The following is a 26,533-nucleotide window of genomic DNA, read 5'->3' on the forward strand; positions in this document are numbered from 1 at the left end:
TTTTCATTACGTTATATGGGGGCTTATACATTTGATGTAGCAGCCTCTGCAGGTTCCAAAATATTTAAATACTTTGAGTATTTTAAAACAGTTTGAATATTATTTTTAGAGAACTTATTAGAAAACTATAATAGTTCAGGTCCATCTATAGCCTATTATATGTATATAAATATTATATTGTCAACTGCGGTTAAATTAACCACAGACTTAAACTTCGATATTATAAGACAAGTTCAATAATATTGTTATTACCTATCCTTCTCGCCTACCTGTCCCGGCGACCCATAGCGACGGGAGAAACGTCCGGTAGGTACGCCTTTTTTAAATTAATTTTTTCAAAATGTGTTGTGTGCTCAATATAGGTGTGCCCCGACAATACCCGGCAAAACGTACATTACATAAAGTCGTGCCTCTTGTTGTCAAACTAACGTTATTCTGAGTTAGTCATAATATAAGTGTGAGCAAATATTTTGGAATTTAAGAAATATTATATAAATATTACTAAACCTAATACCTACTATACAAGGTAAACCTCTGGGAGCTGATTCATTTATTTTAGTTTCCGAAAGCTTTTATTCCTTGGATTTATCAGAAGTCAAAGCTGTTATTTGACAATAGTACTTTATTTTTTATTTTTTAATGTCCCTTACTACTTGACACTCTGTGTATATACGAGTAAAAGTATTATATTATAGATCAAAAATGTAATTAAAAATTTACAATTATCTACATTTCAAAAATATATGAACAACAAAAATAGAGTTCTGAGGATCGATAGTTTTTATAGGTACCTAATTGGAATAATTATGGTGAAATACTAAAATATGATTTATTATATGAATTAGATCTGATCAAAATATGTTTTATTTTACTACAAGTACCAAGGTACATCACAGGTAGGTATTGTACGAAGTTCTATTTTACATTATATTTTTCTATTTTAGGACATTTAAAAGTTTCAGAATATTATTATAGGTATTACTATATGACTGCATATTTTCTTCCATATATTCTGATTTAAGAACGCTTGATACCAGCATAATTCTGTATCCTAACCTATTATCCAGGGGTAGAAAAAGAACAGCGTTGGATAGATATGTGTAGCATAATTTAAGCAGCAATAGGATCTGAACGACCTCGAATAAGTTAATAAACCAAAAAAAACTTTCATTAGTCCCAGATTAACTCAAGTACAAATAGTACTTGGCTCTATTTTGTTATTATGAATGTATGTTAATTCAATAAAAAATGTAATCATTATGTAATATGTATATTATATATAAATATAATATTAAGACCTATATTTTGAGCTAATTTTTGAGCGGAAAACCCGAAAAAAATTGACCAGGTCGTTGAGCAAATTTGTAAACAACAAATTAAGTACTTAAATAAAAATTCATTAAATTTTCAACAACAGAATATAATTTACACTGTATTTACAGTACTTAGACATACAACTATAAAACAGTTTAGGAACCGTATTATATTGAATATGCCATCACTTATGTATCTCGATAATGAGTGAAATGTAATAATATGGGTACCAATAAACCTACAGTGTAATCTAGTACGATATTTACTTTTTATTTTATCCATCCATCATTATAATGAACGTTTTAATTTTTGATATTTATAATTACTATTAAAATTTATTAGTGTATTATATGACTTCTATCTAACCAAAATTCAAACCCAACCTTCATTTCGAGGGTTTCCTTCATTTGCTATGTCACCTTATGTATTTAAGCAGAATGTTTGTATGGCCTTAAATTTTCTTGTTTAAATTATTGTTGCTTAATTATTATGCATCTCTCGCAGGTTCTATTATAACTATTTATTGTTGTTTTAATAATTTATACTTTTGTTACATAATTTATTCTTTATTTCGCTGTTTACTATTGTCACACTTTCTTATTCTTAATTTTTTAATTATTATATATATTATTGGATAAACTGAAACTGCACTCACAATTATTATATTTTGGTAAATGGTTTATAACCCGTTAATTATACATAAATAAAAAAAATTTCCCTATTTTATTGTTTGCTTATCAGTCTGATACATCTATGCTATAAATAAAGTAAATAGTTATAATTAAATAAATAATAATAATAATAATTTAATTCAATTGATTTACCTTGCTCGCATGTTAGTATAAAATATCAGGTTAATAATCAGGGATTTTTTTATTAGAATATTTCACAGTTTAACTTAAAGAATTATACAAAGCTATTTGATGTCCACGATTTAGTTTTGTTAAATATATCTTAATTTCATTATTCATATTACAACAAATTTATTATTATTTATTACTTGTAATACGTGTACGTTTTTTTATACATCCATTGAACATAGTTATAATTGATAGTCAACAAAATATAACCATCTAGTTTAAAATTATAATATCTGTAATTTATATCTAAAGAGCAATTCATAAACAAAATTAAAACGATACATTATTTTGTAACAAAGCTGTAAGTACGATTTATTTAAATCCTACCAATTACAATCAGTGTACATAAAAAAAATATATAACCCAATAGTTATAGATAAAACTATATTATTTAAAACCAAGGTCTAGATCTAGGTATTCCGGAGAATGTTTGGCCTATATAATTAATAATTTTTGAACGTTTAGCACTTCCTCAGTACGACAATACGCCTATTTCATATATTCGTTCAAGTAAAATTATATTTAATTTATTAACTCAACTTTTTTTTATTATTTCGTCAATAATCAATATGTAAATTTTCCAACTGTAAGATGTATTTCAATGAGTGAGCCCCCCCCCCCCCCCCGAAAAAAAACACCAATTCCCGGCCACCTACACCGCGAATGTGAACAAACAATTCTGGTACACGAGCTGATGAAGTGGGTGTCTTTAAATTTAGATCAATGATTAGCTGAATAATAAACATCATTGCAAGCAGAAGTACAGAATACACGTGAAATGGAAACCTTACAAAGTTTAATTAAATCTTTTGATATAATATCCACCAATTGGTTTTCTATCAACTACTTGCTATTATATACTCCCTGCAGCTGTAGCTAAACTGAGCAGTTCTTTAGTTGTCCTTTCGTGACTTTGTGCATTATATTAGGTACCTAAAGCTAATAAACGGAAATATTAGACATTTCTGGGATTCATTACTATATTAGTTATTACTCAGAAATACCTAGGCTCATTGGCAACATACTAGCTCATATGTATTTGCATTTTAATATTTATTAGCAAAGATATTTTAATAAATAGTTTAATACTTTTTAATTGAAGTATTTAAATGCCTATTTGAAATACTTTTGAAAAGTATTTTTAACAACATTGGTAATTTATATAAATAAATATTAAATTAGTTGAAATCAAAAAATGTACTACTTTTAGGACAGGCATGTCAAACAAGCGGCCTCCGGCTCATTTTTTTAATGCCAATGGAAAGCAACTATTATGAACAATTAATTGAAAAAACAAACTATACGATTTTCCTTTCGTGTCACAACTATGTTAGTGAGAGGTGTACATTATGTTACTTTTCTGTCTTATCTTCTGATAAACTGTAATTGAACAAGTATTGTAAGTATAATAAATATAATTAAAAATGTGTATAAAATGTTTTTTTTTTTATGAATATGGTCCGAGAGTTATAAGTATTTTAAGTTGTACAAACAATTTACAGTTTTAAAATACTCATAACTCTCTTTAAAATTAAAATATAATAAAAAGCCCACGAGAAGCCCTCCGTAATAATCTTACCTTTAATTTTAATACGAGGTCAATTCACTCTAACTTTTAAGCTAACAGATCTGCTGAACGTAAAATTTGATATGTTACACTCTTGTAAGACGGAAACAACCATGCGGATGTAACGTCCTCTTAAGCTATAAAAATATTTCATTTCTAAAAATATATAATACAAAACTGTATTTGTTTCGTTGGTGTTCATGCATTGACCTTAGCCAGAGTGGTATATGCCTATTGGCTATTTTAATATAACGTCATAATGTCAAATACCTACCCAAACCATATACTATATATTTTGGTGTCACATGAGATCATATAATATATTATTATGTCACGAGGCACGATTTAATCGTAACATAAGTGACATAACGAACTCAGTGCATTGAAAAATAATAAAATACATTTCTAAACATTATTGGGTATCGATATTGAAGCTGTACCCGTCATATATACAAATAGATAGGTATTTAATATTGTAATGCATACAATTATTTATTACGCTTTTCGATTGCGCAACCATTAATTAAAATCTACGCCAACGTATAAAATATACGGTCGTAAGAGCCATTATTGCGGCGACGAAAAAATAACCGTCAATTAACAGACAATAATAATTTATACGACTTTTCGAGTACGTAATATGATTTGATGTCGGCGGATAAAAACGCGAGTTTTATAAACCTATTATTGTCATTATTTATTACTGACCGTTATTGCCGAGCCGTGCCCGTGCGGCGGCCGAATGTTTCGTTACGGAAAAACTTGACCCCATAAACCCGTGCCCAAACACAAACGGATTATTAATGGCTTTGGGCGGAATTCCGACACGAAATGATGAAGACCGAGTTCGATCAACGATTATTTGTATAGCAATATAATTTTTGTTGACGGAAATGCAGTTTAGAACCTCAATATTACGAACGAATTCAGATCGAGTTGGTGTCGTCCGGATTATTGGAGCTTTTTTGAGTGTATAATGTTTTCTCGATTGTGCCGAACAGTGGCATGCTCGGGTTTTTTAAAAGAGGCGATATGCATTGTTGACCACGTTATATACTCGTAGTATACATTCATTGTTTTATCATACCTTAATATTAGGGGACAAAAACATGTCAAAGGGGAGGGGGATATGACACCCTAATCCCCCTTCCGTGAACATTCCTCTGATGCAGGATTATCCATTGGGCAAAGTAATAAGGGCCCCATTAAACGGAAAACCATATTTTTTTAAATTATCCATTTCATTTACGATATAATGGAACAAAAATCAATACGAAAATCATACTGACATATTGTATACTATATGCAGTAAAGATGTTTTGGATTTTGTCGAATTATAAGTACTTGGTAATACCATAGACAAATTACTTTATATGTACATTAACATACTATTTATTGTACATTATCATTTATCAGGCGGTGACGAACATTATCGTCGTAAGTTGACAGCTTTCATCGACCGCAGTAAATATTTAAAGTTCAAATTTTTTAAACTAAACATTACATTTTACTATAAGTTTATTTCTTATTTATGGTTGTTAAAAATCATTTTTTTTTTATTAAAATAAAAAATAAGAATATGAATTCATTTTTTCTGTAATTAGAAATTAATCATGGATTTAATTATATGATCCATTCATGGAATAAATATAGTTTTATATATTACAATTAGTTGGTTATTATTAAAATTGCTATTTTTAATCATTTAGCAATATTAAGTAATAATTTTCTAGGGGGCAGAAATTCTAACTGCTCAGAGGCCAATGTCGGTCAAACGGGGGAATGAGTGGGATCTTTTTTTTAATGTTTAAAAATTGTCTAGACTTTAGAAAGTCTACATTAGGAACTATCTAGAATTCTATCAACCCAGCCTTGAAAAAATAATTTTACCTAGAGACCCACAATAGTACAATACTATAAAACTTGAATCCGTCACTGGTACTCGGTGAGTGAATATGATGAGTGATGACCAAGAAATGTTGTTCCATCGATTTTATATTTTATCATTTATTAGTACTGAATTATTTCTGATAATAAATTTAAAAAAAAATTAATTTATTAGGGGTACCTATAGAATGATGTGCTCAAAAAAGGTCAAGTTAAAATGATTTAATTTGATTAGCTATTGCCTATTAGTGATAAAATCAGAAATTAATTTTTCGAGTAGCAGGCACCATCATCAATAATTGTAAAAACTGTTTGAAAAAAAGATTTAATATTATTCTCGGTAAAAAGATCCCCATTCCCAAATAACGAATTTGCATTATAGTATACGATATTGTACATTATTATTTTGTTGCATATTTCTGATAACTTCATAAGTTCCGGGACTTTGTCCGAATTAATAATGGATTAATAAATGGGTGCAGTTCCAGTCTACCGCGTTCACCGGACAATAAATAATTATTGAGGTTCTACTGTCATATAATAATTAATAATATTATAATAATAATAATATGATCGCGCGTGTGTGCGTGTGCACTGTGTGTCACGGTGTGTGTGAGCGCGTTCGCGCCTCCTGCCGTGTGTGCGTGTGTGCCGTGTGTGCCGTGTGTGCCGTGTGGCCAGTGACGGTGTACGGCACTACGGCGACAGGTGTAATATCGTCGTAGGCCGGTTAACGCCGAACGCGACAGTCGACGCGCTCTCCCCTCGCCGCCGCCGCCGCCGTAGCATACAACCTCTTTGCATTCCGGTGAGGTTTGGAATGTAGGTAATAATTGCCGTCGCCGCCGCCACTGTCATGTACACAACAACAGACTGTGTACGTACGGTAACAAATTATTATTATTATTATTATTATTATAATCGTCACTATCAAAAGTGAGGTGAAAAAATTAAAAAAATCATATTCAATAAAACCCGTACCACCCGGTCGTGGTATTAATTATTATTGCACAGTACATGACGATTACAATACCCATTATAGTAGTTATTGTACACGCGTCCTATTCGTCATCGATTTATCGTCGTCGTGTCTTACGTGCGTACGACTAACGAAATCGCGATATCGGAAAATTCCGATCGTTATTATTATAATTGTCGCTCGATATTTTCCGTGCGCGAAATACGTGAGTTTCGGTGGAGAGCGGTCGCGTCGCGGGCGAAATACGCCGCCGCGGTGAGACGGCGCCCCAAGCGCGACAAATGCGACGCGCTCGTCCCCGAGACAGCGGACAGCCGAGAGCAGACGCCGCCACCGCCGCGGGTCCGTTTTGCCTAGAATAATGTGGTCGAGTCGAAGGTGGCAATTGGACTACCAAACAACGACGACCACGGTGTCCACTACCAGACCATCATCGCGGTACGCTAGCCACCGTCGGTGTGCACCACAATAATCGTCTGGTTGCTGATATACGCACAAGACCTGCATAAATGACCAACGATATGGCTTTCAACGAAGTGAGTGTTCCGTACTATGTCTACTAATCTGTATCTATATTATTTGTCTGCTTTACCCTACTTGACGCGTTCTCATCTGCCACAGTCTGGTGGTACTCTCACACAACCCTGTTCAAACAATACTCAATCATTAGGTTTGGATATTATACTTAGGTTATTTCACCTTTAAATCGTACCTTAGTAGGTACCTAGATAGTTACTTTTTTATCAAGTTACGATAATGCCTTTTTAAGGTTGTCCAAGACTATGCATAGTTATTTGATTTTATACTATCAACTTATTTATTGGATAGTTGTATAGCTTTGAACTAATAAATAGGTAGGTACCTAATAACAACTTTAACATTTGAGCGTTAAAAATTGTATCTATTACAAAATACTATCACTATAATGTTAAGCTCTTACTATCAATTTATTGTTTTACATCAAATATAAAAGTTTAAAATATTGAGTACATTCCTAAGGCGCCTACTTAACCTTTTATTATAATTTTTTGTCAGTACCTCAAGAATTAAAGTAATCAAGAATTGAAAATGTTATCTTATTTTGCATATTTTATTTGGATGGATAATACATTTAATTTTGATAAGTACTTCCATAATTATAAAACAATTAACAAAAAAGTAAATGATAGGTTAATTTAGTACTTAAATAATTCTGTTTTATCTACAAAAAATTTGATATACATAGGTATTTTATAGATATTTTTATCTTCTATTATGCTTAAATCAACATCCGTTTTTTGTAGTGTATCGTACATACATTACATAACATTACTTTAACATTATCTAATCAAAAATCTGCCTTGAAGTTGAGTTATACAATTTATAGATCTCATTCAAATGAATCAAATCTAATTATTTAATTATGCTATTCATGAAAATAAATGACAAATATTTGAAACGTATTAAACTCTAATTAAGATCATTTTACAATTTTTCTAATAGGTATAGTATCAATTGCAGTTTTATTTGTTTTGTCAGTATAGGTATATTTTATTTCTAAAAAGAGTAGATGTTTATATCTATGTTACATAAATTTGTAGGTATTTTTTATTGATTTTTTAGCTGGTAATGAAATATCAACACATTGAATGATTGGTAAGGCCATAAGGGTAATGGGAGGGTAACTTCCAAGGTTATTTATAGGTTTATTTTAGTTTTTTCTTATTGATACAATATTAATAAAACTCATTGATTTTCCTTTTGTATAGGTTCTTTTGCTTACGTATTTTTATCCTTGTCCTTAAAAGGTCAAACAAGTTATAACTGACGATATAAAAAACAATTCAATCAAATTTTCAATAATTTATGGGAAAAAAAATAGTTTTTACATAATAATTGATCAACCATTTTGTTTACTTAGCTACCTATTCTTAAAAAATAGTGTTAGTATCTAGTGTATCTCTTACACATATATTACCTAAATTAGTAAAAAATAGTAAAAAATTGCAACTTGGTTTCTTATAATTAAGATGACTTAAATTAAGTATTTAAAAATACTTATAAAAATTAAGTTTCAACATTTCCAACTAATGTATTTTATGATATGTTTTGAAGTTATGTCTGTTGGTATTGTTTATTTATAGATTCTAAAAAAGCATATTTATATGGGTTTAAAATTTGGAATTAAAAATTCTATAAAAGTTTATCTATTTATTTTTTATCCTTTAAAATCAAACTGACCCAGTTATTATTAGCTAAGCATTAAAAACTAAATTAACCTTGTTAAAATATAATGATAAGTACAAATGTATATTTACCTATGTTTAGTAAGGTACACAATGTAATAACAGTACACATCATTATGACTTTCAGTTGTAGTATTTAGTTTTTCATGATTAAGTACTGATTATTTCTGATTCATTCTTTATTTTTCAAAATATTCATATTTTTTTAGGTCTATTAAATTTAATTAATTTCTCATCTGTTATTATTAATATTTTTTTTTATCAGTAAAGTTATTATATAACTTTATTATATAAAGTTTTTTATGCATTAGTAAGCAGAATACAATTTTTAAGATAAACTAAAAAAAATATTGGTAGAGAAAGGAAATGTAAGGTTTAAAAACATTAAAATGTAACGTCAATTTCCAAGGCTGATCTTTGAATTTAACTCAGCTTTGTTACTACCTAATACTATTTGAGTGTTATCAAAAATAAAAATCATCAGTTGTATGACTGTAGACATTATTTGACCTTATGAATTCATAATATTTTAATAATTGTATTTTTAATGTTATTTAATGTTCTACTTACAGAAAGTCGATCCAGAGCTCATATTTACCAAGCAAGAACGTATTGGTAAAGGCTCATTTGGTGAAGTTTTCAAAGGGATAGACAACCGAACACAACAAATTGTGGCCATTAAAATAATTGATCTGGAAGAGGCTGAAGATGAAATTGAAGACATCCAACAAGAAATTATGGTTTTATCACAGTGTGACAGTCCATTTGTCACCAAATATTTTGGTTCCTATTTAAAAGTAATTTTGAACACCTTTAAATAGTAAAAAGTAAAAATAGTAAAAAAAAAGTAGTAAAAACTAAAAAAATTTTGTTACAATACTTTAGGGCACTAAGCTATGGATTATTATGGAATATCTTGGTGGTGGGTCAGCTCTTGATTTAATGAAAGCTGGTAATTTTGAAGAAATGCATATTGCCATTATACTTAGAGAAGTTTTGAAAGGACTTGATTATTTACATTGTGAACGGAAATTACACAGAGATATTAAAGGTAACTATAATTTATTAACATCAGAAAAAAAATTATTTTTTTACTATTTATTATTCTGTTGTACAGCGGCAAATGTTCTGTTAAGTGAAATTGGTGATGTAAAATTAGCTGATTTTGGGGTTGCCGGTCAATTGACAAATACAACTAGTAAACGGAATACATTTGTTGGTACACCATTTTGGATGGCTCCTGAAGTTATTAAACAATCTGCTTATGATTCTAAGGTTTATTAGTTTTTTTAAAGTGTTACATTTCGAGACAAAAGACTAAATATGATATTGATTTTATAGGCAGACATTTGGTCATTAGGAATAACAGCTATAGAGTTGGCCAAAGGTGAACCACCCAATTCTGAACTACATCCGATGAGGGTATTATTTTTGATTCCAAAAAATAATCCTCCTCAATTGACAGGAAACTATACTAAACAGTTTAAAGAATTTGTGGAGGCATGTTTAAATAAAGATCCCGAAAACGTAAGTACTTTTATCACTGCTATGATTTACTTTAGTATTTTTTATACAAAATGATTGTATGTATTTTAGAGACCAACTGCTAAAGAACTTTTGAAATTTCCATTCATCAGAAAAGCTAAAAAAAGTTCATACTTGGTGGATCTCATTGATCGTTACAAAAAATGGAAATCTCAGCGTAATGAAGAGAGCGAGACAGAATCAGAAAGTTCAGATGTGTAATTATAAAAAATATTTTTAATATTGCTAATGGATTAATTTACAGCTATATAAATAATAAAATATTAATACATTTTCCTTCTTTTGATTTTAGGGAAGATTCTGGTAAAAATGACAGTGATTTAGATGAACCATGGATTATGACTGTTAGAGGACCCAATTCTTTAAAGCCTTTACTAAACTCCACTCCTGAATCAAGTTCTTCTTTGCCATCTCAATTGCTGTCCAAGAAAACCCAACAGAATGGATCATTACAACCATCTAAAAAATCATCCAATAACAAATCTAATGTTGTTGAATCAAATGTAATTAATAATTGTTTTACACCGTTAACTTTTTCATTTACTCAACTGTTTCAAATGCCTTTCAAATTTATTATTTCACAATTTAAGCATTTTTGGTTACTCTTTTTACAAAAATGATTAATTGGACATGTAATTCTGGATTGTTTGTGAAAATAGTTGATTGTCACTCATATTCATGGATCCAAAAATTCAGACAAACGTAGTTCCAAAGAAATCGAAACAAAACGCAGTGTTACTCGCATGTCGGAACATACAGATAATAAGAAACAACCTGTCCATCCAAAAACAAGCCAAAACCATAACAACTCATGCTGGTCACCGTGTCTTTCCCTTTTAATATTCCCTTTAATATCTGAGGTAAGTTACAAGTGTATGTAAATTGCATTATACGGATTAACATTTAAAGTGACGTACTGACGTTGCATAAAATATGCTTAAAAAACATTTTCTTTACCAAACCTAACAATTTTTCATATTTCTTACTTTAGTTTTGTCTTTTGTGTGTTCATAATTTTATTTCATTTGACTTACAGTTACAAAAGAGATATCGGTATAAAAATGATGTGTCCTATAAGATTGATGCTATTGAAGAGTTGAAAAACTCTTTCGAGTTGGCTGAACGCGCAAGCCCGGGCATAAGTGATCAGTTTCTCCGGGAAATGATACATAAACTATTACCATCACTATCAGAACAGAGGATATCCAACATGCTAGATCATATGATTAGGTAGTGTTTCATTATAAATTCAACTATTTATTTATTTTGTAAATACTTTTGAAAATGTTTATATATTTTACAGGGACAAACATTGATTACGGCTGAACATATTTTTTTTCACGTTATTATTTCGTTATAGTATTCTCATAAACGTCCTAGCCAATCAGTTTGATCAGACAATAAACAAAAGTTCATCTTTCTAATTAGTTTTTTTTATGATTATTATTATCAATTTTGTTTAATTTTCTTTTTTCATTTATGTGTTATACCGTGAGTTTTTAAATACTAGTTATTATTATTATTATTATTATTATTTTTTTTTTGTTTATTATTTGAACTGTTGTATGATTGATGTGTCATAAATTTGTTTAATTCAGATCCTAAAATGTTTTGTAGGGTATTAGTGTTAAATTTTGTGAGGGCAACTCGAATGAATAGTATTAATTATGGACCCTCAGGAATACGCGTTTAACACATTATCATTATTATTATTATTATTAATATTATATATATATTTTTTTTTACTATGTTAAGTAAATATATTCTATAAAAAAAAATTTGTTGAAAATTTAGAATATTAATTGAAATTATTTTTATAATATCGAGAGTAAATGAAAGAAAAAGTGCTTGTATATTTATTTTTACAAAACCAAATCAATAGATATTTTCTTTACTACCCTCAACCAATTCTATATTGTTGTTAATTATATCTTCATTAAATTTAAAATTTTAAGCAAACCATATATAAATGTTTAACACAGTATTTAATTTATTAAAATTGGATTATCACATTTTTGTTTATTGTGTGTCATGTTATTTATATAATACTGCAATGAAAAACAAGCAATTACTATTATTATGTTTGGTTCTGTGCAAAATATAACTTGTTAAAAAAAATTACTTTGTGTAACCTAGGAGGGGAAATCCAATACAATTGTCAATTACCAGTATTGAATTTATAGATACATATATATTTATACAATTTTACTCCAACCCTACAAGTCATAATGAATAACTAATGACCACAAAATTGAACTAGCCCTATTGAAATGAACCCGATACACTGATGATTAATAACAATGACTCTTTAAATTTTAATCTTCATAGTTAATTTTACCATTGTAATTGTGTTTTTATTTTTACAATTAAGGATATATTAACTTATAGAAATCAAATTGTTCAAAGTTTGAGAAAAAATAATGTTCAAACTTATACATCTCCACTTCCTTAACAACAATTTTAACAGTTGGAATCAAAAGAAAAACACAATACATTTTTAACTTCAAAACAATTTTAATATTTTTGTAATTGTAATGAATTTTGTCAACATTTAAACTTCAAATGCTTATAGTTCCTATTTAATTTTATTACTTTTAAATGGCTATAATAAGAACTTATGAGAAACTTGCCAGCCTGGATTTATATTTTCAAGATTTTGAATTGAGGGTAAATGTTTTTTAATTTTATTTATAGAAAAAATAAAAGCTAAATGTCTAAAAAATAAATCAGAGTCAAAATAATTTGAAATGTATACCATACGTTCATTTGCAAGTATCTATACTGTTACATAGCTTTTGAATTACAACAAAATAAGAAGAAAGTTTGATGAAATACCTATTATTACTTGTGTTTGTTAACATTATCAATAATTTAAATTTATATGTTTATCAATATTTGTAATATTTTCTATCAACAATAGAATAGTGTAATAGTAATGTACGCACGATCCTCCACAACTGTTGGTTAAAGTTTTTTTTTTAAAGATTGTTATTTTACAAGTAATTAGCCAATTTGATTAAATTTTAAAATTCAGAAGCTGGAGCTAATAAAATATAATATTTGTGAAATTACACTCAACTTCATTTTTAATTTCAATAATGACAACTTATTGGGGGAACCTTGAATTAAATTTTCAAATTGTAGGTATAGTTAAATATTCAAAATATGTATTATGAATTTTAACTTCAAACTGGTACCTATATTATAAAAATATTATGACTGTTTTTTCAAAGTTTTATATTTTGCATATGAACTAGTGAACATTTTATGATCTGTGAGGAAACCTGTATTCAAATTTCAAACCTTTGTTTAAAAAAAATTAAATGATTTTTAACTAAAAGTTATTTAGTTATATGAAATTTAAAGAGAAATATCGTTATTTAGGTTATTTTAAGTGTACCTAAATATCCAAAGTCATAAAAAATAAATCCATTCACAGACATACTGAATAAATGTTCCTGCAATTTACATTTTTCTTAAAACCAGATTTACAAATTTACTGAATTTGCTAATTAAATCAAATTTATAAGTTTTTTCATTATTAAAAAATAAAAATAAAAAATGTTATATTGCATGGCTTGTTTTTATTAGACTATGAAATATATATATATGTGTAGGTTGTTGTAGAGCAAGAGTCAATAAATCAATAAAATAAATAAAAATATTGATTAGAACAAGTTTTTTAATTTATCAGCTATTCCCGTTACATACTGTGTGTCTGCGCTCCTGCATATTGTTTATGCAATGTATTAATTTAATATTTGACACTAGGCTTCATTAGTCAGATACTTTATCTGAGATAAGTACCTGATATGAATGTAACAAAGTGGAATAAGGTATAAAGGTATATTACAATTTACAATGACAACTGAACCATAGTGTTAAAAACCAACTAAACCAACCTATGTTAAAAAAATTTATTCGGGTATTCAGAATAATATATTGGATATGGATAAGCCATTTACCTACAACCTCGAGTAACCTACCAACGGCTATATTTATGTATATATATAATATATAGGAAGACAGTTAGGCAAATGCTTAGATAGAACAGAATAATAGGATAAATAAGCCTGAAATAGAAATATTATTCAACACTGTACATTATATATCATAATATAAATTGCTATACAAAACAAAAGTGTTGTTATTCAAATAAATCGAAATGTAGCGGCCAGTGATGATGTATTGATGGATTCAAAATTTTCAAGGAAGAAATTAGAGTATATAGACAGGACAATTTGGAGCGTTCAAGACATTACAGGCGATACGTACCGACCCATATCAGACTCAGATTTTGATACGAGAAGGTACGTATCGAATTTTTCTTCATGAACATCGTGTACGTATATCCATAGACATAATATATCGTAATCGAACGTATACACTACTGTCATACTGTCTGTGTCTTTTCTTTCGTTTATCTGTTTTTGTCATGAACTACATTTATAAATACATAAATACATTTATTGTAGATAATAAAATAAAAGATATTGTTATATCTGTGATAAAAACCGATATCTAAGCCACGGTTTTTGTGATATCAACCGTTTTTTACCGTGCCCGGTCGTCTGTGACATTTAATTTTGAATAATATTACTTGGGTTACAACAGTGTTCTTTAATTTAAAATAGTATATGTCTAAGATGTCGAATTCCTGATTCATGGTTTACTGTTTACTGAAAATGCTGCTTTAAATCCTCACAGGCATTACCAGTACTTACATTGTTATTACTTTATTTTAAATCTTATAAAATAAACTGAGTAATTAACATTTTTTTCTTCAGGATTTTTCTTTCATGATTTTCTTTTTGATATCGTAAGCTACAGTCTTCGGAGAGCATGTTCTAAACTATGTCTGACAGCTCTACATATCTCTAGATTTGTTCCACAAAATGGGGTAGGTACAATTGAATTATGATAATAACAAATATTACAATTAATTTTATTTAACATCAAACCAATTTATTTTTAAAAGATATAACTAAAACATTTTTACTCATTTTTAATTTCTTTGTTTATTATATATTATTTGTATTAAAATGGTTTTAAATCCACGGATATTTGGTTTCTTACTTTTTTGAGTTGTACTTACCAGTAGAAAAACAATTATTTGTGGATTTAAACTGAAAAAAAACATGATTTTAAACAAAACTTCCATTTATTAACAACAATTTTTAAATGTATACATATTTAGTTGTCCTCATATACCTAAATAATTACATTTTTACTTATATACGTAACTATATCAAAACTATGATAAGTATGCTTCAAAGCCCGTGGCGTTTATATAACCTATTTAAAATTATTTTCTTTCTCAAACATTTTGTTATCAGAGTATTTTGGGAATTTTTTTCTTGAAAATTAAATTAATGTAATATAATTATATGTAAGTAATGCTTTTGCAACTTACCTTAAAAACCTCTGTTACCTGAGGTTGGGAACCGCTGACTTAGTTTGTGTAGTCTAACATTCATTGAATTTTTATAATAATAATTATGGTTTTCTAAATGTATTAGCTATATGCAATCCTTGAATGTTTTGTATACATACTAAATAATTCCATTTAGATTTTTTTATTATACTTTCTAGTCATTTTAACATGTGACATGCATCCCATAAAAATTTTTTCTTTTTTGACTTCTGTATAAGCTAAGTTGTAAAATCAAGGCTTAACATTTTCGAAAAAATAATCAAAATTAACTCCAGGGATTTTACATGTCCCATGAAATGTTATTGAAAAAAAATTTGGCTCCTGTATCAGCAATTAATTCAAAACATTAAATGAGTAAATTTGCTTTATCATTTCAAGTTAAACTATACTATTCCACTACTACAAAATAATCCAAAGAAACTTTCCAGTGAATATTCATAAAAACCTCAAGAAATACATTGATTGCTTGTTGTACATTGTTTGAATCATTTTGATTCTGACTTGTGCCCAAATCTACACCTCCATAGAATTTGCCATTGAAGAAAATTGTTTGCTTTAGTTTCTTATAGTCATTTCATCAATAGTAATATTACAAATTATTGGTTTTTGTATTTCGTTAACTTTCCTTCTAATAGCTTCAAAAGCTTTAAATATAAACCCAGATTCACCATCAACCACTGAAAACCATTTTCTAAGTGTGACTGGGTGCAATTATGGTGCAATATTTTGAATATTATTTTGTCACAAAATTGTAGGCCTTCGGTGAATAAAATTGCTGAGTCAATGCCAAACAATCAAATTGTTGGTGTGTATTTAAATTGTTTTGATTTCAAACTATGATTAAGAGTCTATTCATATTCAGAAGTATTGTTCTAAAAGTATTAATAAATAGGTTAGGTAATAAACAATTATTGATCAATACAATTAATGTTAAATGTATGTTCCAACAACTTTAAAACATTATCTAATATAAGTATAAAGTACCAAAATATAATCATGAGCTTATAGAATCTAAAACATCAATAAAATTCATAGTTATATATGATTGAAACAAAACAGTTTAAGTTGGACAATTAAAATTATGATTTATTTTTAGTTTTGCCTTACAAAAATGAATTTTGACCTTTTTAGATATGCTGAAATTGAGGGATGACATATCCACAATGTAATGTGTACTCTTTATAAAATTAATAACTATTCATTGGTGTAACGAAAATAGCAAAAACATAACTATTATACAGGGTGCGGCATAAGTCGGTTCCCCAATTAACACAGCAAATTAAATATGTATATTTTATATAGATTTATAAAAAAATTAATTAATTATAAATTAATAACAATAATAAGCAGTTTTGCGATAACAAAACAGCGGGAACCGACTTATGCTGCACCCTGTATTATAAACACAGTTTTCAAATTAAAAATAAATTTACTTTTACCACATAAGTAGCTCATTTACAAACTATTTATCACAATTTTTATTTAATACCTTTTAAAAATTAAAATATGTTAATACTTCATAGACTGACTATGATTTCACTAATAAAAAAGTTTGCTCTACTTGATTTTGGTAACTGTGTTTCCATTTTAATTGTGACAGATATAACTGATAGACATGGTAATTCTATAGAATCACTAATTCCTGTTTGATCCATCAGCAACAATAACATGTAGGCTGAAATGTAGGGTCATATTTTTTTATTGGACACAACATTGTTCAGGTATTCTTGATGTATGTCAGGATTTTTAGGAAAACTAAATTTAGATAAAATAAATAATTAATTATTTGTTAAATTTGAAAATAGTATTTAAGACTAATGCATGTAACGATAATCCTAGATTTTTTTCATGGATTTTAGACATTAGAAACTTGCATTTTTAGATAATTTTACTATAATATGAATAAGGAAGAAAATAAACATTATACATTTAATTATTAATGTAATACATTTAAAATTGTAAAAAACCAATATTGTGTATTCAGATGTATATATTATTATATTTTATTAGGTAGGTTGTGAGAAGACTGATAATTATATTTTGACATAAACCTTATACTACTAGACAAGCAATGAGTTTTTATGGAAAGAGTAACATTAGTAACAACTAATAACAAAGAGGGCGCTTTTTGTTTACTCAATATGTATGGTAGTAGATTAAGATAAACAGGTATACACAGTTTTGTGTTTTGACGTCAAAAAAAGTTACACTACTGTATTTATTTGTCAAAACCGCCCACATCGCAGATGTTTTTACACCGCTCGTAATGCTGTTGTTATGTGCAGTTCTGTTCTAGTATGTTAAGATCTTTGGTGCATGACCAAAAGTAAAATACCCTCTTTATAAAATAGTAACCACATGTCTTATGGTATTACTAGGGTAATTTATAAATCAATAGTTTGCCATACCATGTACATACTTTTTTAATTTATATACTATAAACTCTGTACTATATAACTACATAAGATTAACTTCGAACTGATAGCTTCTGTGCACGGTGGTGACTTACAAGTTCCTAGTGCCATGCTATGGAAAGCTTTGCTTTAATATTCCAATAGCTGACTATTTTTCAAAGATTTACAAGGTACAGCAACTATATGGTTATGACCAATGTTCAGAAATGAAAAGTGAGGACGAAAGTTCACAAAAACTAATTTATTGAGGTGTAGTCTATTTGTAATATAAAAATATCAGTCGCCACCTTAGGTTACTCTTATATTATAAGATAGAGTTTTTAATACATTAATCTGTGATGGGAACATTCTTACTATAAACATTTATTTGATTTTTTTTTAGTTACATGTCAAATACGTTGATCGAATGGTTATGTATATCAAGTATTAGTTCTGCATTAACATTAATATGGCTACATTATGGAAAGAAAAGAACTAAGAACTGTACCAAAGTACTCTTCTATAATCCTAATACCAAACCAAATTGCAATTGTCTATACTCGTTTGATATACATTGTGTATCTCCGAATTGTTCAAGCTTTAAAACCAGAGAAATTATTTTGTGTTTACAAAAAGCAAGAAAAACAATGGATATTTGTATGTTTGCAATATCGAATAAGCCCATTGCGAAGGAGATTATTGATGCCCATAAACGAGGAGTATTGGTTAGGATTATAGTTAGTAATTGCATTTTATTTGAATCAAAAGAAATTAAAGTCCTTAAAAAAACTGGTATCAAACTAAAATACCAAAAAGACTTTAATTCTAGTTACATGCATAATAAATTTGCTATCATTGACTCTACATGGTTGATTCAAGGTTCCATGAATTGGACACATCAAGCTACTTATGGCAACTGGGAGAGTTGTATAATAACAGATTTACAAAGTTTAATCGTTCCATTTGCTATAGGTTTTGAAAAAACATGGGCAAAAACAATTTTTGTTTCATAAAATATCTGTATTTTAAATATTCAATATAAGTTTAATGTAAATTAAATATATTTTTCATGTTTAATATGTTGTGAAAAGTTATTTGTATTTTTTGTACCTATTCATATTTGAAAAATTATACATACTATTAAATTTAAACAAGGCAGTTTTGACAGGTTAACATTTTTGTACTAAATTCTGCTTTGCTAAATTCTACATATGATATTATCCATATGTAATTAAACATAATATTTAAAAAATTAAGGAAATTGATAATTTTTATGTTTGTTTATTTGTATTCACACTATAATATATTCAATATTGTATACTTGTTAGGTCATACATTTTTTATGTAAACTATAAATCTTTGTGAAACCAATGCTGGTTCTTACAGTCAAACATAAAGTCATTGTAGAAATAAGTCTAGAACAAAAATTATATTAAAGTTAATGGTGCCTCAACATTATTTGACCAAAAACTAAAAGAATAATGGGCAATAATACGACACGATTAAATTACAAATTTTTGATCAGGTTTGAAGAAAACAATTGCAGGATGAATTTAATGGTGAACTTGTACTTTCAAACCCACTACGTAAGTCAAAAGGTTATTAAATAAGATTTAAAATTCATGCTCAGAACATTATTATATGACTACCTATAAACCTGGGAAGCACATTTTTGGGGGCAACTAATAGTGTGTATGTCTTGCACGTTTTTTTATGGTTGAGATATATTCCACTGTATAAAAAAAAAATGGTGAGGGAAGGGGCATTAAAAAAACATGTACCCGGAGCAACAAAATCCTAAATACTGCATATTGTAGATTGATAGACTTATAAACGTACTTAGGTGCATCATAATTCTTATGTATAAGTCTGTGATTAGATCATAAACTTTACGTACATCATTAAAATGAAAATAGCTATTAGGAAAATTGTACTGAGATCACAGATTTATGATTAAAAGTGAACTAGTCGACAAAATGAAAAATAATACAATCATGTATAACTCAATAGATTATGATCTGCGGTTTGCCGAGCGGTGTATAGTAGAGTACTTCGATATTTTGGAACATGCATGAAAAAATGTTGTTAAGCCGTTAAGGTAAATAGAAACTGCATTGACTATTATTATAACTCAATACTTAACGTAGATACCCATGCAGTAATTAATAACAATTCGAAATTCGATCGTTTAATAAAATAATTCCGTCATGACGACTGACTATCGAGTATTCGAGTGTCGAAAATTCGAAATCAGTCGTGCCGGGCGCCGGTTTTAATATCTGTTAGCAACAGTCGTGCTATCAGTCCTTAGTTGCCGTAATATGATAAAATACGGATACCCAGTCGTGATAATTTACAGGTATACAATATACCGCGTACTTGGTATCATACATATTATCTATGTTGCTTAACGACGCACTTTCATTGGGCGCGGCGTCGGTATGAGTGGGCAGTCTACCGCCAGTATCACAAAGTCGCCGCAGACACACGATAATGTTCAGAAAGATTATTTATTATTACTATTATTTAATACTATTTATTATTGCATAATACTCAATAACAGTATTCTTCTGTCGTAATAGTCGTCGGCCGTCGTTCGAGACCCTGATGCGACGTTGTAGTCCGTTACGCTGTCAAATCGCTTCGTATAATAATTTAGTCTAGTCATACAGCTGCAGTGACAGTGCGCCTTCCATTCTCGCGATCTCGTCGAACGGTATCAATAACAACAGCGGTTTTGGATCAGGCTCGCCGAAAACCCTGAACCGACTGGCGCGCGCGCGCTCGACCGCTCTCAGTCGTCTACCTCGCGGGAGTGGCGTACCCCTCCGCGCTCGGCAGTCCGTCCCGTTATTACTTCCTAGCAAGTCGACGTCCCGTGGTTCCACTGTTCGTCCCGTGTTCTAGCCGACCAGCATGGCCGCTTTCAGTACCGCATTCGCGGTAGCCGTCTGCTGTTTCGCGTTGTTCGGTTCGACGTCCGTGTCGTCCGACAGTGGCGCCGGAAATCCATCCAAAAGCGTTCACCTCGGCAGTGGCAAAGGACCGATCGAAGGCCAACAGACGCTCAAGTTCCTGTACTGGTGAGTGTGGAAACCGTTTCGCCTTTTATCTAAGTTGAATGATTTTCCCTTGGCTTTACATTTTCTTTCATTTCTTTATTTTATCTTGGTTTATCGTGAACTTGGGTTTAGGGACCTCTTTTGCATTTCTTCTCTCGTTATGATGCCTTTTAGATGTCTAACCTAATCATTGTGTGAGTAGTACTGTACACGCGCCACGCTTAAGTACACTTATAATTATTTAACAACATCGTATTTTAAGTATTTATAACAGTGGTGCAACCAGAATTTATTCAAGGGTGGGGGGGGGGTCTAAAAAAATTTGTTTAACTACTGCTTTTCTGTACAATTCTGTTGTACAGTACTTGTTGAGTTTGTCACTGTAATGCAGTGCTTCTCAAACTTTTGTCTTGGGCCCCCATACATTTAATGTAAAATTGTCAAGGCCCTCTAAATCAAAATCATTAACTGTTTTTTCTTAATTAAATACTAAAATTACATGCATTATTTCACACAGATAAATTATTAAAGTTTATGGTAAATGAATGTTTTTTAATATATTTTTGAAACAATCTTATAATAGTATTAAACTTTAAATATATCTCGAGAAATATGCAAACAAAAAAATGTATGAAAAAAAATTTAAGTATGAATTGGTAATAAGTTATTATTATATTAACTAATAACCATAAAACAATTCAAAAATATTCAGTAATAATCAGGCACGTACACAAAAAAAATTTCGGGGAGGTCCATAAGCAAATTGTCACCGACCAGTTTTTGTAGTTATCTATGATTGATATAAATTAATAACACAATTATTAATTTTCGGGGGGGTTGAACACCCCTCCCCCCTGTATAGGTGCCTGGTAATAATGTTAATGATTATTTATGTGACGAGGGGGTTTCATTAATTTTGCATAACATATTTGTGTCCGGTGTGATATTTGTAACTGAAATACTCAAGTTTGCTTCCAAACATTTGTGAAAATGCAGTTTCACAAAGATATGCAGCGCCAAAGGATTAAAATAAGTAAAGCCACTTTTGAAATACTCTTGCTGTCGTCTTAACCAAAATTCGGTTTCAAGAGTTAAATCTTCTCTAATTTCAATTAATTGCTCTTTAGCAGCCCATGGAACATGATCATATTTCAAAGAAATAGAAAATGGTATTTTAGTCCAATTGTGTTCATTATTTTAATTTAAATTTGAAAAATATCACAGAGAAATATACGGAGTTCACCACGTAGTTCTATAACCCTTTTCAAAACTTTACCAAGGCATAGCCATGAAACATCAGTATGGAATAGTAGTGTAGTATAGTTGGAACTCTTCACATATAATCTTAAAAAATCGCGAATTAAGAACCCGATTTTTCCCAAAATGTTCTATTGATACTATGTCATTCATAATTGAGATATGAGATAAATGTTCCTAATGTAATAACAATTATATAACATATGATCGGATATTTAATAACTAAATAGCCAAAAATATTTTAAGTGAAATAAATATTTCAAGGCCCACCAGTCATATAGTCGTGGCTCCCAGTTTGAGAAATACTGCTGTAATGGATGTGTTATATTTGAATTCAACAATAAACCATTACATACAAAAAACGATTCTTAGAGGAGACGTTATGTTATCCTAGCATAATTGTTGAATCATCAAATCTAATAATTAAAAAAAAATGAATACAAATTGAAAATATCTCTTGGCTATAAATAGCGTGACCTTCCAGTAAACTTTTTTTTGTTAAAAGTAGAAAAATTTGTGGGGAATCTTCTATTCAAATTTCTAATGTTTGCTATAAACATAAAAACTTTTAAGAATTTATAACTGAAAAATTATTTGAACATTTTTCGGGATTTTGATAAACTTTGTCAACATTTTTAACTCTAAATGCATACATAAAAATGGCCATGCCTATGTATCTATCTTTAATATTTTGGAACTTCAATTATTGAAACTAAATTATTGCATTACATTTCCAAGCTTTTTTACCTTGTAGAGAAGTGCTCATCAAAATAAATTTTAAAATTTTTTCCGTGTAAAAAAAAGGCTAATAAAAATGATTTGGTAAAAAATTTCAAGTGTCTACGATTATTAGTTTTTGAGTTACACCAAAAAAATAAAATCAATATTTTCAAAAATTGGTTTACACTAAATTTAACCTCAGTTTTTGTTTTTCCTGACGCTTTCTAAAATTACTTGGAATTTAGACCTACCAAAAGTATTAACTAGATGTACATTCCTATCAGAAAATATGCTGATGTCAAAAATCGTATCATATTTTTACCCCAAATGTTGTCTACAAACAGAAAAAAAACTCACATCATTGTAAATATATTTCATTAATTTTCTACCCTCAGAATCTAAAAATTCCATTAAAACCAAAAGTATCATTATCCATTGGGGGGGGGGCGGTCCGGACCTGGAGTCCAACCCTTCTGGCTGCGCCACTGGTTTGTAATGCCAAACTTGAGATATTGATTAAAAATATACTTAGCCAAGTTTAAGCAAAACAAAACATGGGAAAACAGTTATTATTTTGTAAATGTTCACTTATTTTGTAGGTAGGTCCTTCCTTAGTTCATTGTGATGTTTATCCTTTAAATTACGTATTTAATTTATGTTCATTTGAAAAGTTGGTTGTTCCTATTGTTTTCCACACTTTAGTCTGATATCTGTTTAATTTAAAAAATTAATGTCATGGGGTTTGTTGCTGTACATTGATATACCTTGGCTAAACTGTTTCATTCTTACATATTAGATTATTAGAGTTATAACTTATAAGTAAATATTGATTTTTAATGTACCTATAGCAGTTTTTTCAAACTTCAAGTTTCTATAATTTATTTTTAAATATTTAAAACAATATAATGTTATACCTATATTATTTTAGTATCTTATAGTATTGTATTATTTTACTATTATTATTTTTTAGTTATTCTTGTGGATATCAAAAAGCATTTGATCAATACTCAAGTATTCTTAGTGAAAAATACCCTCATCTACACATCGAAGGAGCAAATTATGACCCTTCCATGGCACACTTACTAGCAGCCAAAGTATTGGTATGTATATTTTTATAAAACAAGAATAATTTTGATTAAATAATTATCATTTTACTCTAGAGCCTAGCAAAAATGGTGATTATAATTGCCATTGGATCTGGAATCAACTTATTCGAATATATTGGCAAGCAACAACCAAACTGGTGGATCTGGTGTACATCTAATAAAATCTATGCTTGTCTTGTGGTATTTTTTGGCTCAAATATGTTTGAAGGAATGCTTATTTCAACCGGTGCATTTGAGTTGTATTTTAATGGTAAGCATGTAAAGCATATTATCTTGTTGGAATACTATATGTTATTGATTTATTATTTTACAGATATTCCCGTTTGGTCGAAATTGGAAACTGGAAGGATTCCTCAACCTGCTGAATTATTACAAATTATTGATAACTATTTATTGTTTGAAAACCCATATCCTGCATAAGTATTGTCTAACAATTAATTACCCAAAAAATGATTTCTTTTTTAATCAAGATATATCCTGTTTTTTTTTTTTATATAAAGTCAATACTTACCATTGTTTTATTAAATGCTTTAGTGATTATATCGTTAGTAAACATAAAAACATAATAATAATTTCCTCGCTCCTAGTATGTCTTGGATGGCAAACCAAGTCTCAATATTTCTGAATAAACACAAACAATGTATTTGAAGTTTTAGGATTGTGTCTATAAAAGTTTAATACATACAAATAACTCTTGCGCTCCCGTTTCAAATAATTTATGATATAATCAAATCACGTTAATTTACACAAATGTATGTATTGCTTAAGTACATTTTAAATTATACTGAATAGTATATATGTTATTTGGAACTAATCAATAGTCAATCTTTCTTTTCAGCCTAGAAATAAATGTTTGGTTTTTATTTGTGAACATTTTTGAAAATCAATTTTGTTGCCATATTCATTGTTCATCAGATTTCTGTAAAATATAAATTATAATATAAATGATATTCTTGGGTGATCAGTTTACCATGCCTGTAAACCATTAATGGCTTTAAATTATAATATAAATTTATACATTCCATTCTATTATTTAAGTGGGCGGTTTTGTACATTTTGAACTGATAAAATAAATATTGACAAAACGTATCATAATATGTAAATGTTACATTTTCTTAATTTATTTTATTATTATGAACAAATATTAATTAACAAATGGTTATTATTGTTTTAAAGATTAGAGGTTTCACAGAACATGTTTTTATTGAATTATTTGTTTCCAAACTACCATTTTTTAACATTAATGCCTATGTTATAAAAACATGATTTCATAGTTGACTTATGATGACTTAACTATTTAAATCCGAATTTTAAACTAAAAATTATCTTATTTTTCTTTCAAATGTTAAAATTGTGTTTTTAATAAATGAGAGCATATAAATTTTAAATTAAACTCATTTATTGTATTTTATGGTATTAAATCAACAAATAATAAATTGTATTGAAATCAGCTTTTAAAAACTACTGGGTTTGAATTAAATAAATTATGATAAGCCAGAATTGAATTGAAGTTCAAAATATTTTACAAGGTTCTAAGTAGTTTGGTTATTTTAAAACTTGTATCGAGTAAAATGTTAAAAGAAATTTTGCAAACTATACCAGTCTTTGATATAATCAGGAAAATTGCTGACATCAAGCCCAAAAACAGATTTTGATTAACTATTAAAATATATTTACTATGCCTAATAGTGTTAATTATAATTGTGTAAGGAATTGCATAATATGAAACTCAAAAACTACATTTTCGTATATTTGAACAAATCGTGAGATGATTGATAAATTAAAACAATAATGGTCAACTTTTACTATTTGTTAATTTGTTTGCCATTTTGAACCGAACAATCTCTGTGTTCGTTACATGTTGTAATTTATTTATTCTCAATATTCTTATAAAATAATTTTTAAAATTTATTTTTAGGTTTCATGTGCAAATATTTGAATAAACATAAGAATTTAAACCAAAGAATTACTTGTGTATTTTTTTTCAATTTACACTCATGTTATAACCGATTTAAATTGAACATTATACTAAAAAATTCTGAAGGTGATTTTGTAATAACCATGGGAATATGGGATTTAAAATTGGTGTATAATAATGTCTTAGTTTTTGTTCTAAGACAGGGAGACGTGAATGCTTTTAAAAACTTTTTAATCTTACTCATGAGTAGTTTTGAAATTTAAAAA

The 26,533-nt window shown here is 28.7% G+C and overlaps 3 protein-coding genes across 4 annotated transcripts; all 3 read left to right on the forward strand.

Annotated features, from left to right (window-relative positions):
* The first annotated feature begins 6,543 nt into the window (after positions 1 to 6,543).
* Positions 6,544 to 12,153, forward strand: LOC111031264 (serine/threonine-protein kinase 26). The gene is made up of 10 exons (XM_022311138.1): positions 6,544 to 7,143; positions 9,405 to 9,629; positions 9,718 to 9,883; positions 9,950 to 10,107; positions 10,174 to 10,359; positions 10,429 to 10,574; positions 10,670 to 10,880; positions 11,037 to 11,237; positions 11,414 to 11,607; positions 11,681 to 12,153. Exons 1-10 carry the CDS (start codon positions 7,117 to 7,119, stop codon positions 11,691 to 11,693), a joined length of 1,527 nt encoding a protein of 508 aa, XP_022166830.1. The 5' UTR covers positions 6,544 to 7,116; the 3' UTR covers positions 11,694 to 12,153.
* A 2,131-nt stretch (positions 12,154 to 14,284) lies between these two features.
* On the forward strand, positions 14,285 to 19,283 carry LOC111031274 (mitochondrial cardiolipin hydrolase-like). 2 transcript variants are annotated; one of them, XM_022311152.1, is made up of 3 exons: positions 14,882 to 15,093; positions 15,165 to 15,277; positions 18,608 to 19,283. In XM_022311152.1, exons 2-3 carry the CDS (start codon positions 15,273 to 15,275, stop codon positions 19,215 to 19,217), a joined length of 615 nt encoding a protein of 204 aa, XP_022166844.1. In that variant the 5' UTR covers positions 14,882 to 15,093; positions 15,165 to 15,272; the 3' UTR covers positions 19,218 to 19,283. The 2 variants fall into 2 exon arrangements, with proteins under 2 accessions (XP_022166843.1, XP_022166844.1); XM_022311151.1 differs by lacking the exons at positions 14,882 to 15,093; positions 15,165 to 15,277 and adding an exon at positions 14,285 to 14,719.
* A 1,423-nt stretch (positions 19,284 to 20,706) lies between these two features.
* On the forward strand, positions 20,707 to 26,315 carry LOC111031269 (selT-like protein). Its single transcript, XM_022311145.1, has 4 exons — positions 20,707 to 21,287; positions 24,214 to 24,343; positions 24,404 to 24,599; positions 24,663 to 26,315. Exons 1-4 carry the CDS (start codon positions 21,121 to 21,123, stop codon positions 24,767 to 24,769), a joined length of 600 nt encoding a protein of 199 aa, XP_022166837.1. The 5' UTR covers positions 20,707 to 21,120; the 3' UTR covers positions 24,770 to 26,315.
* Positions 26,316 to 26,533: the final 218 nt, after the last annotated feature.

This window comes from Myzus persicae, unplaced genomic scaffold (assembly GCF_001856785.1).
Source record: "Myzus persicae strain clone G006 unplaced genomic scaffold, MPER_G0061.0, whole genome shotgun sequence".
Classification (NCBI taxonomy): domain Eukaryota; kingdom Metazoa; phylum Arthropoda; class Insecta; order Hemiptera; family Aphididae; genus Myzus; species Myzus persicae.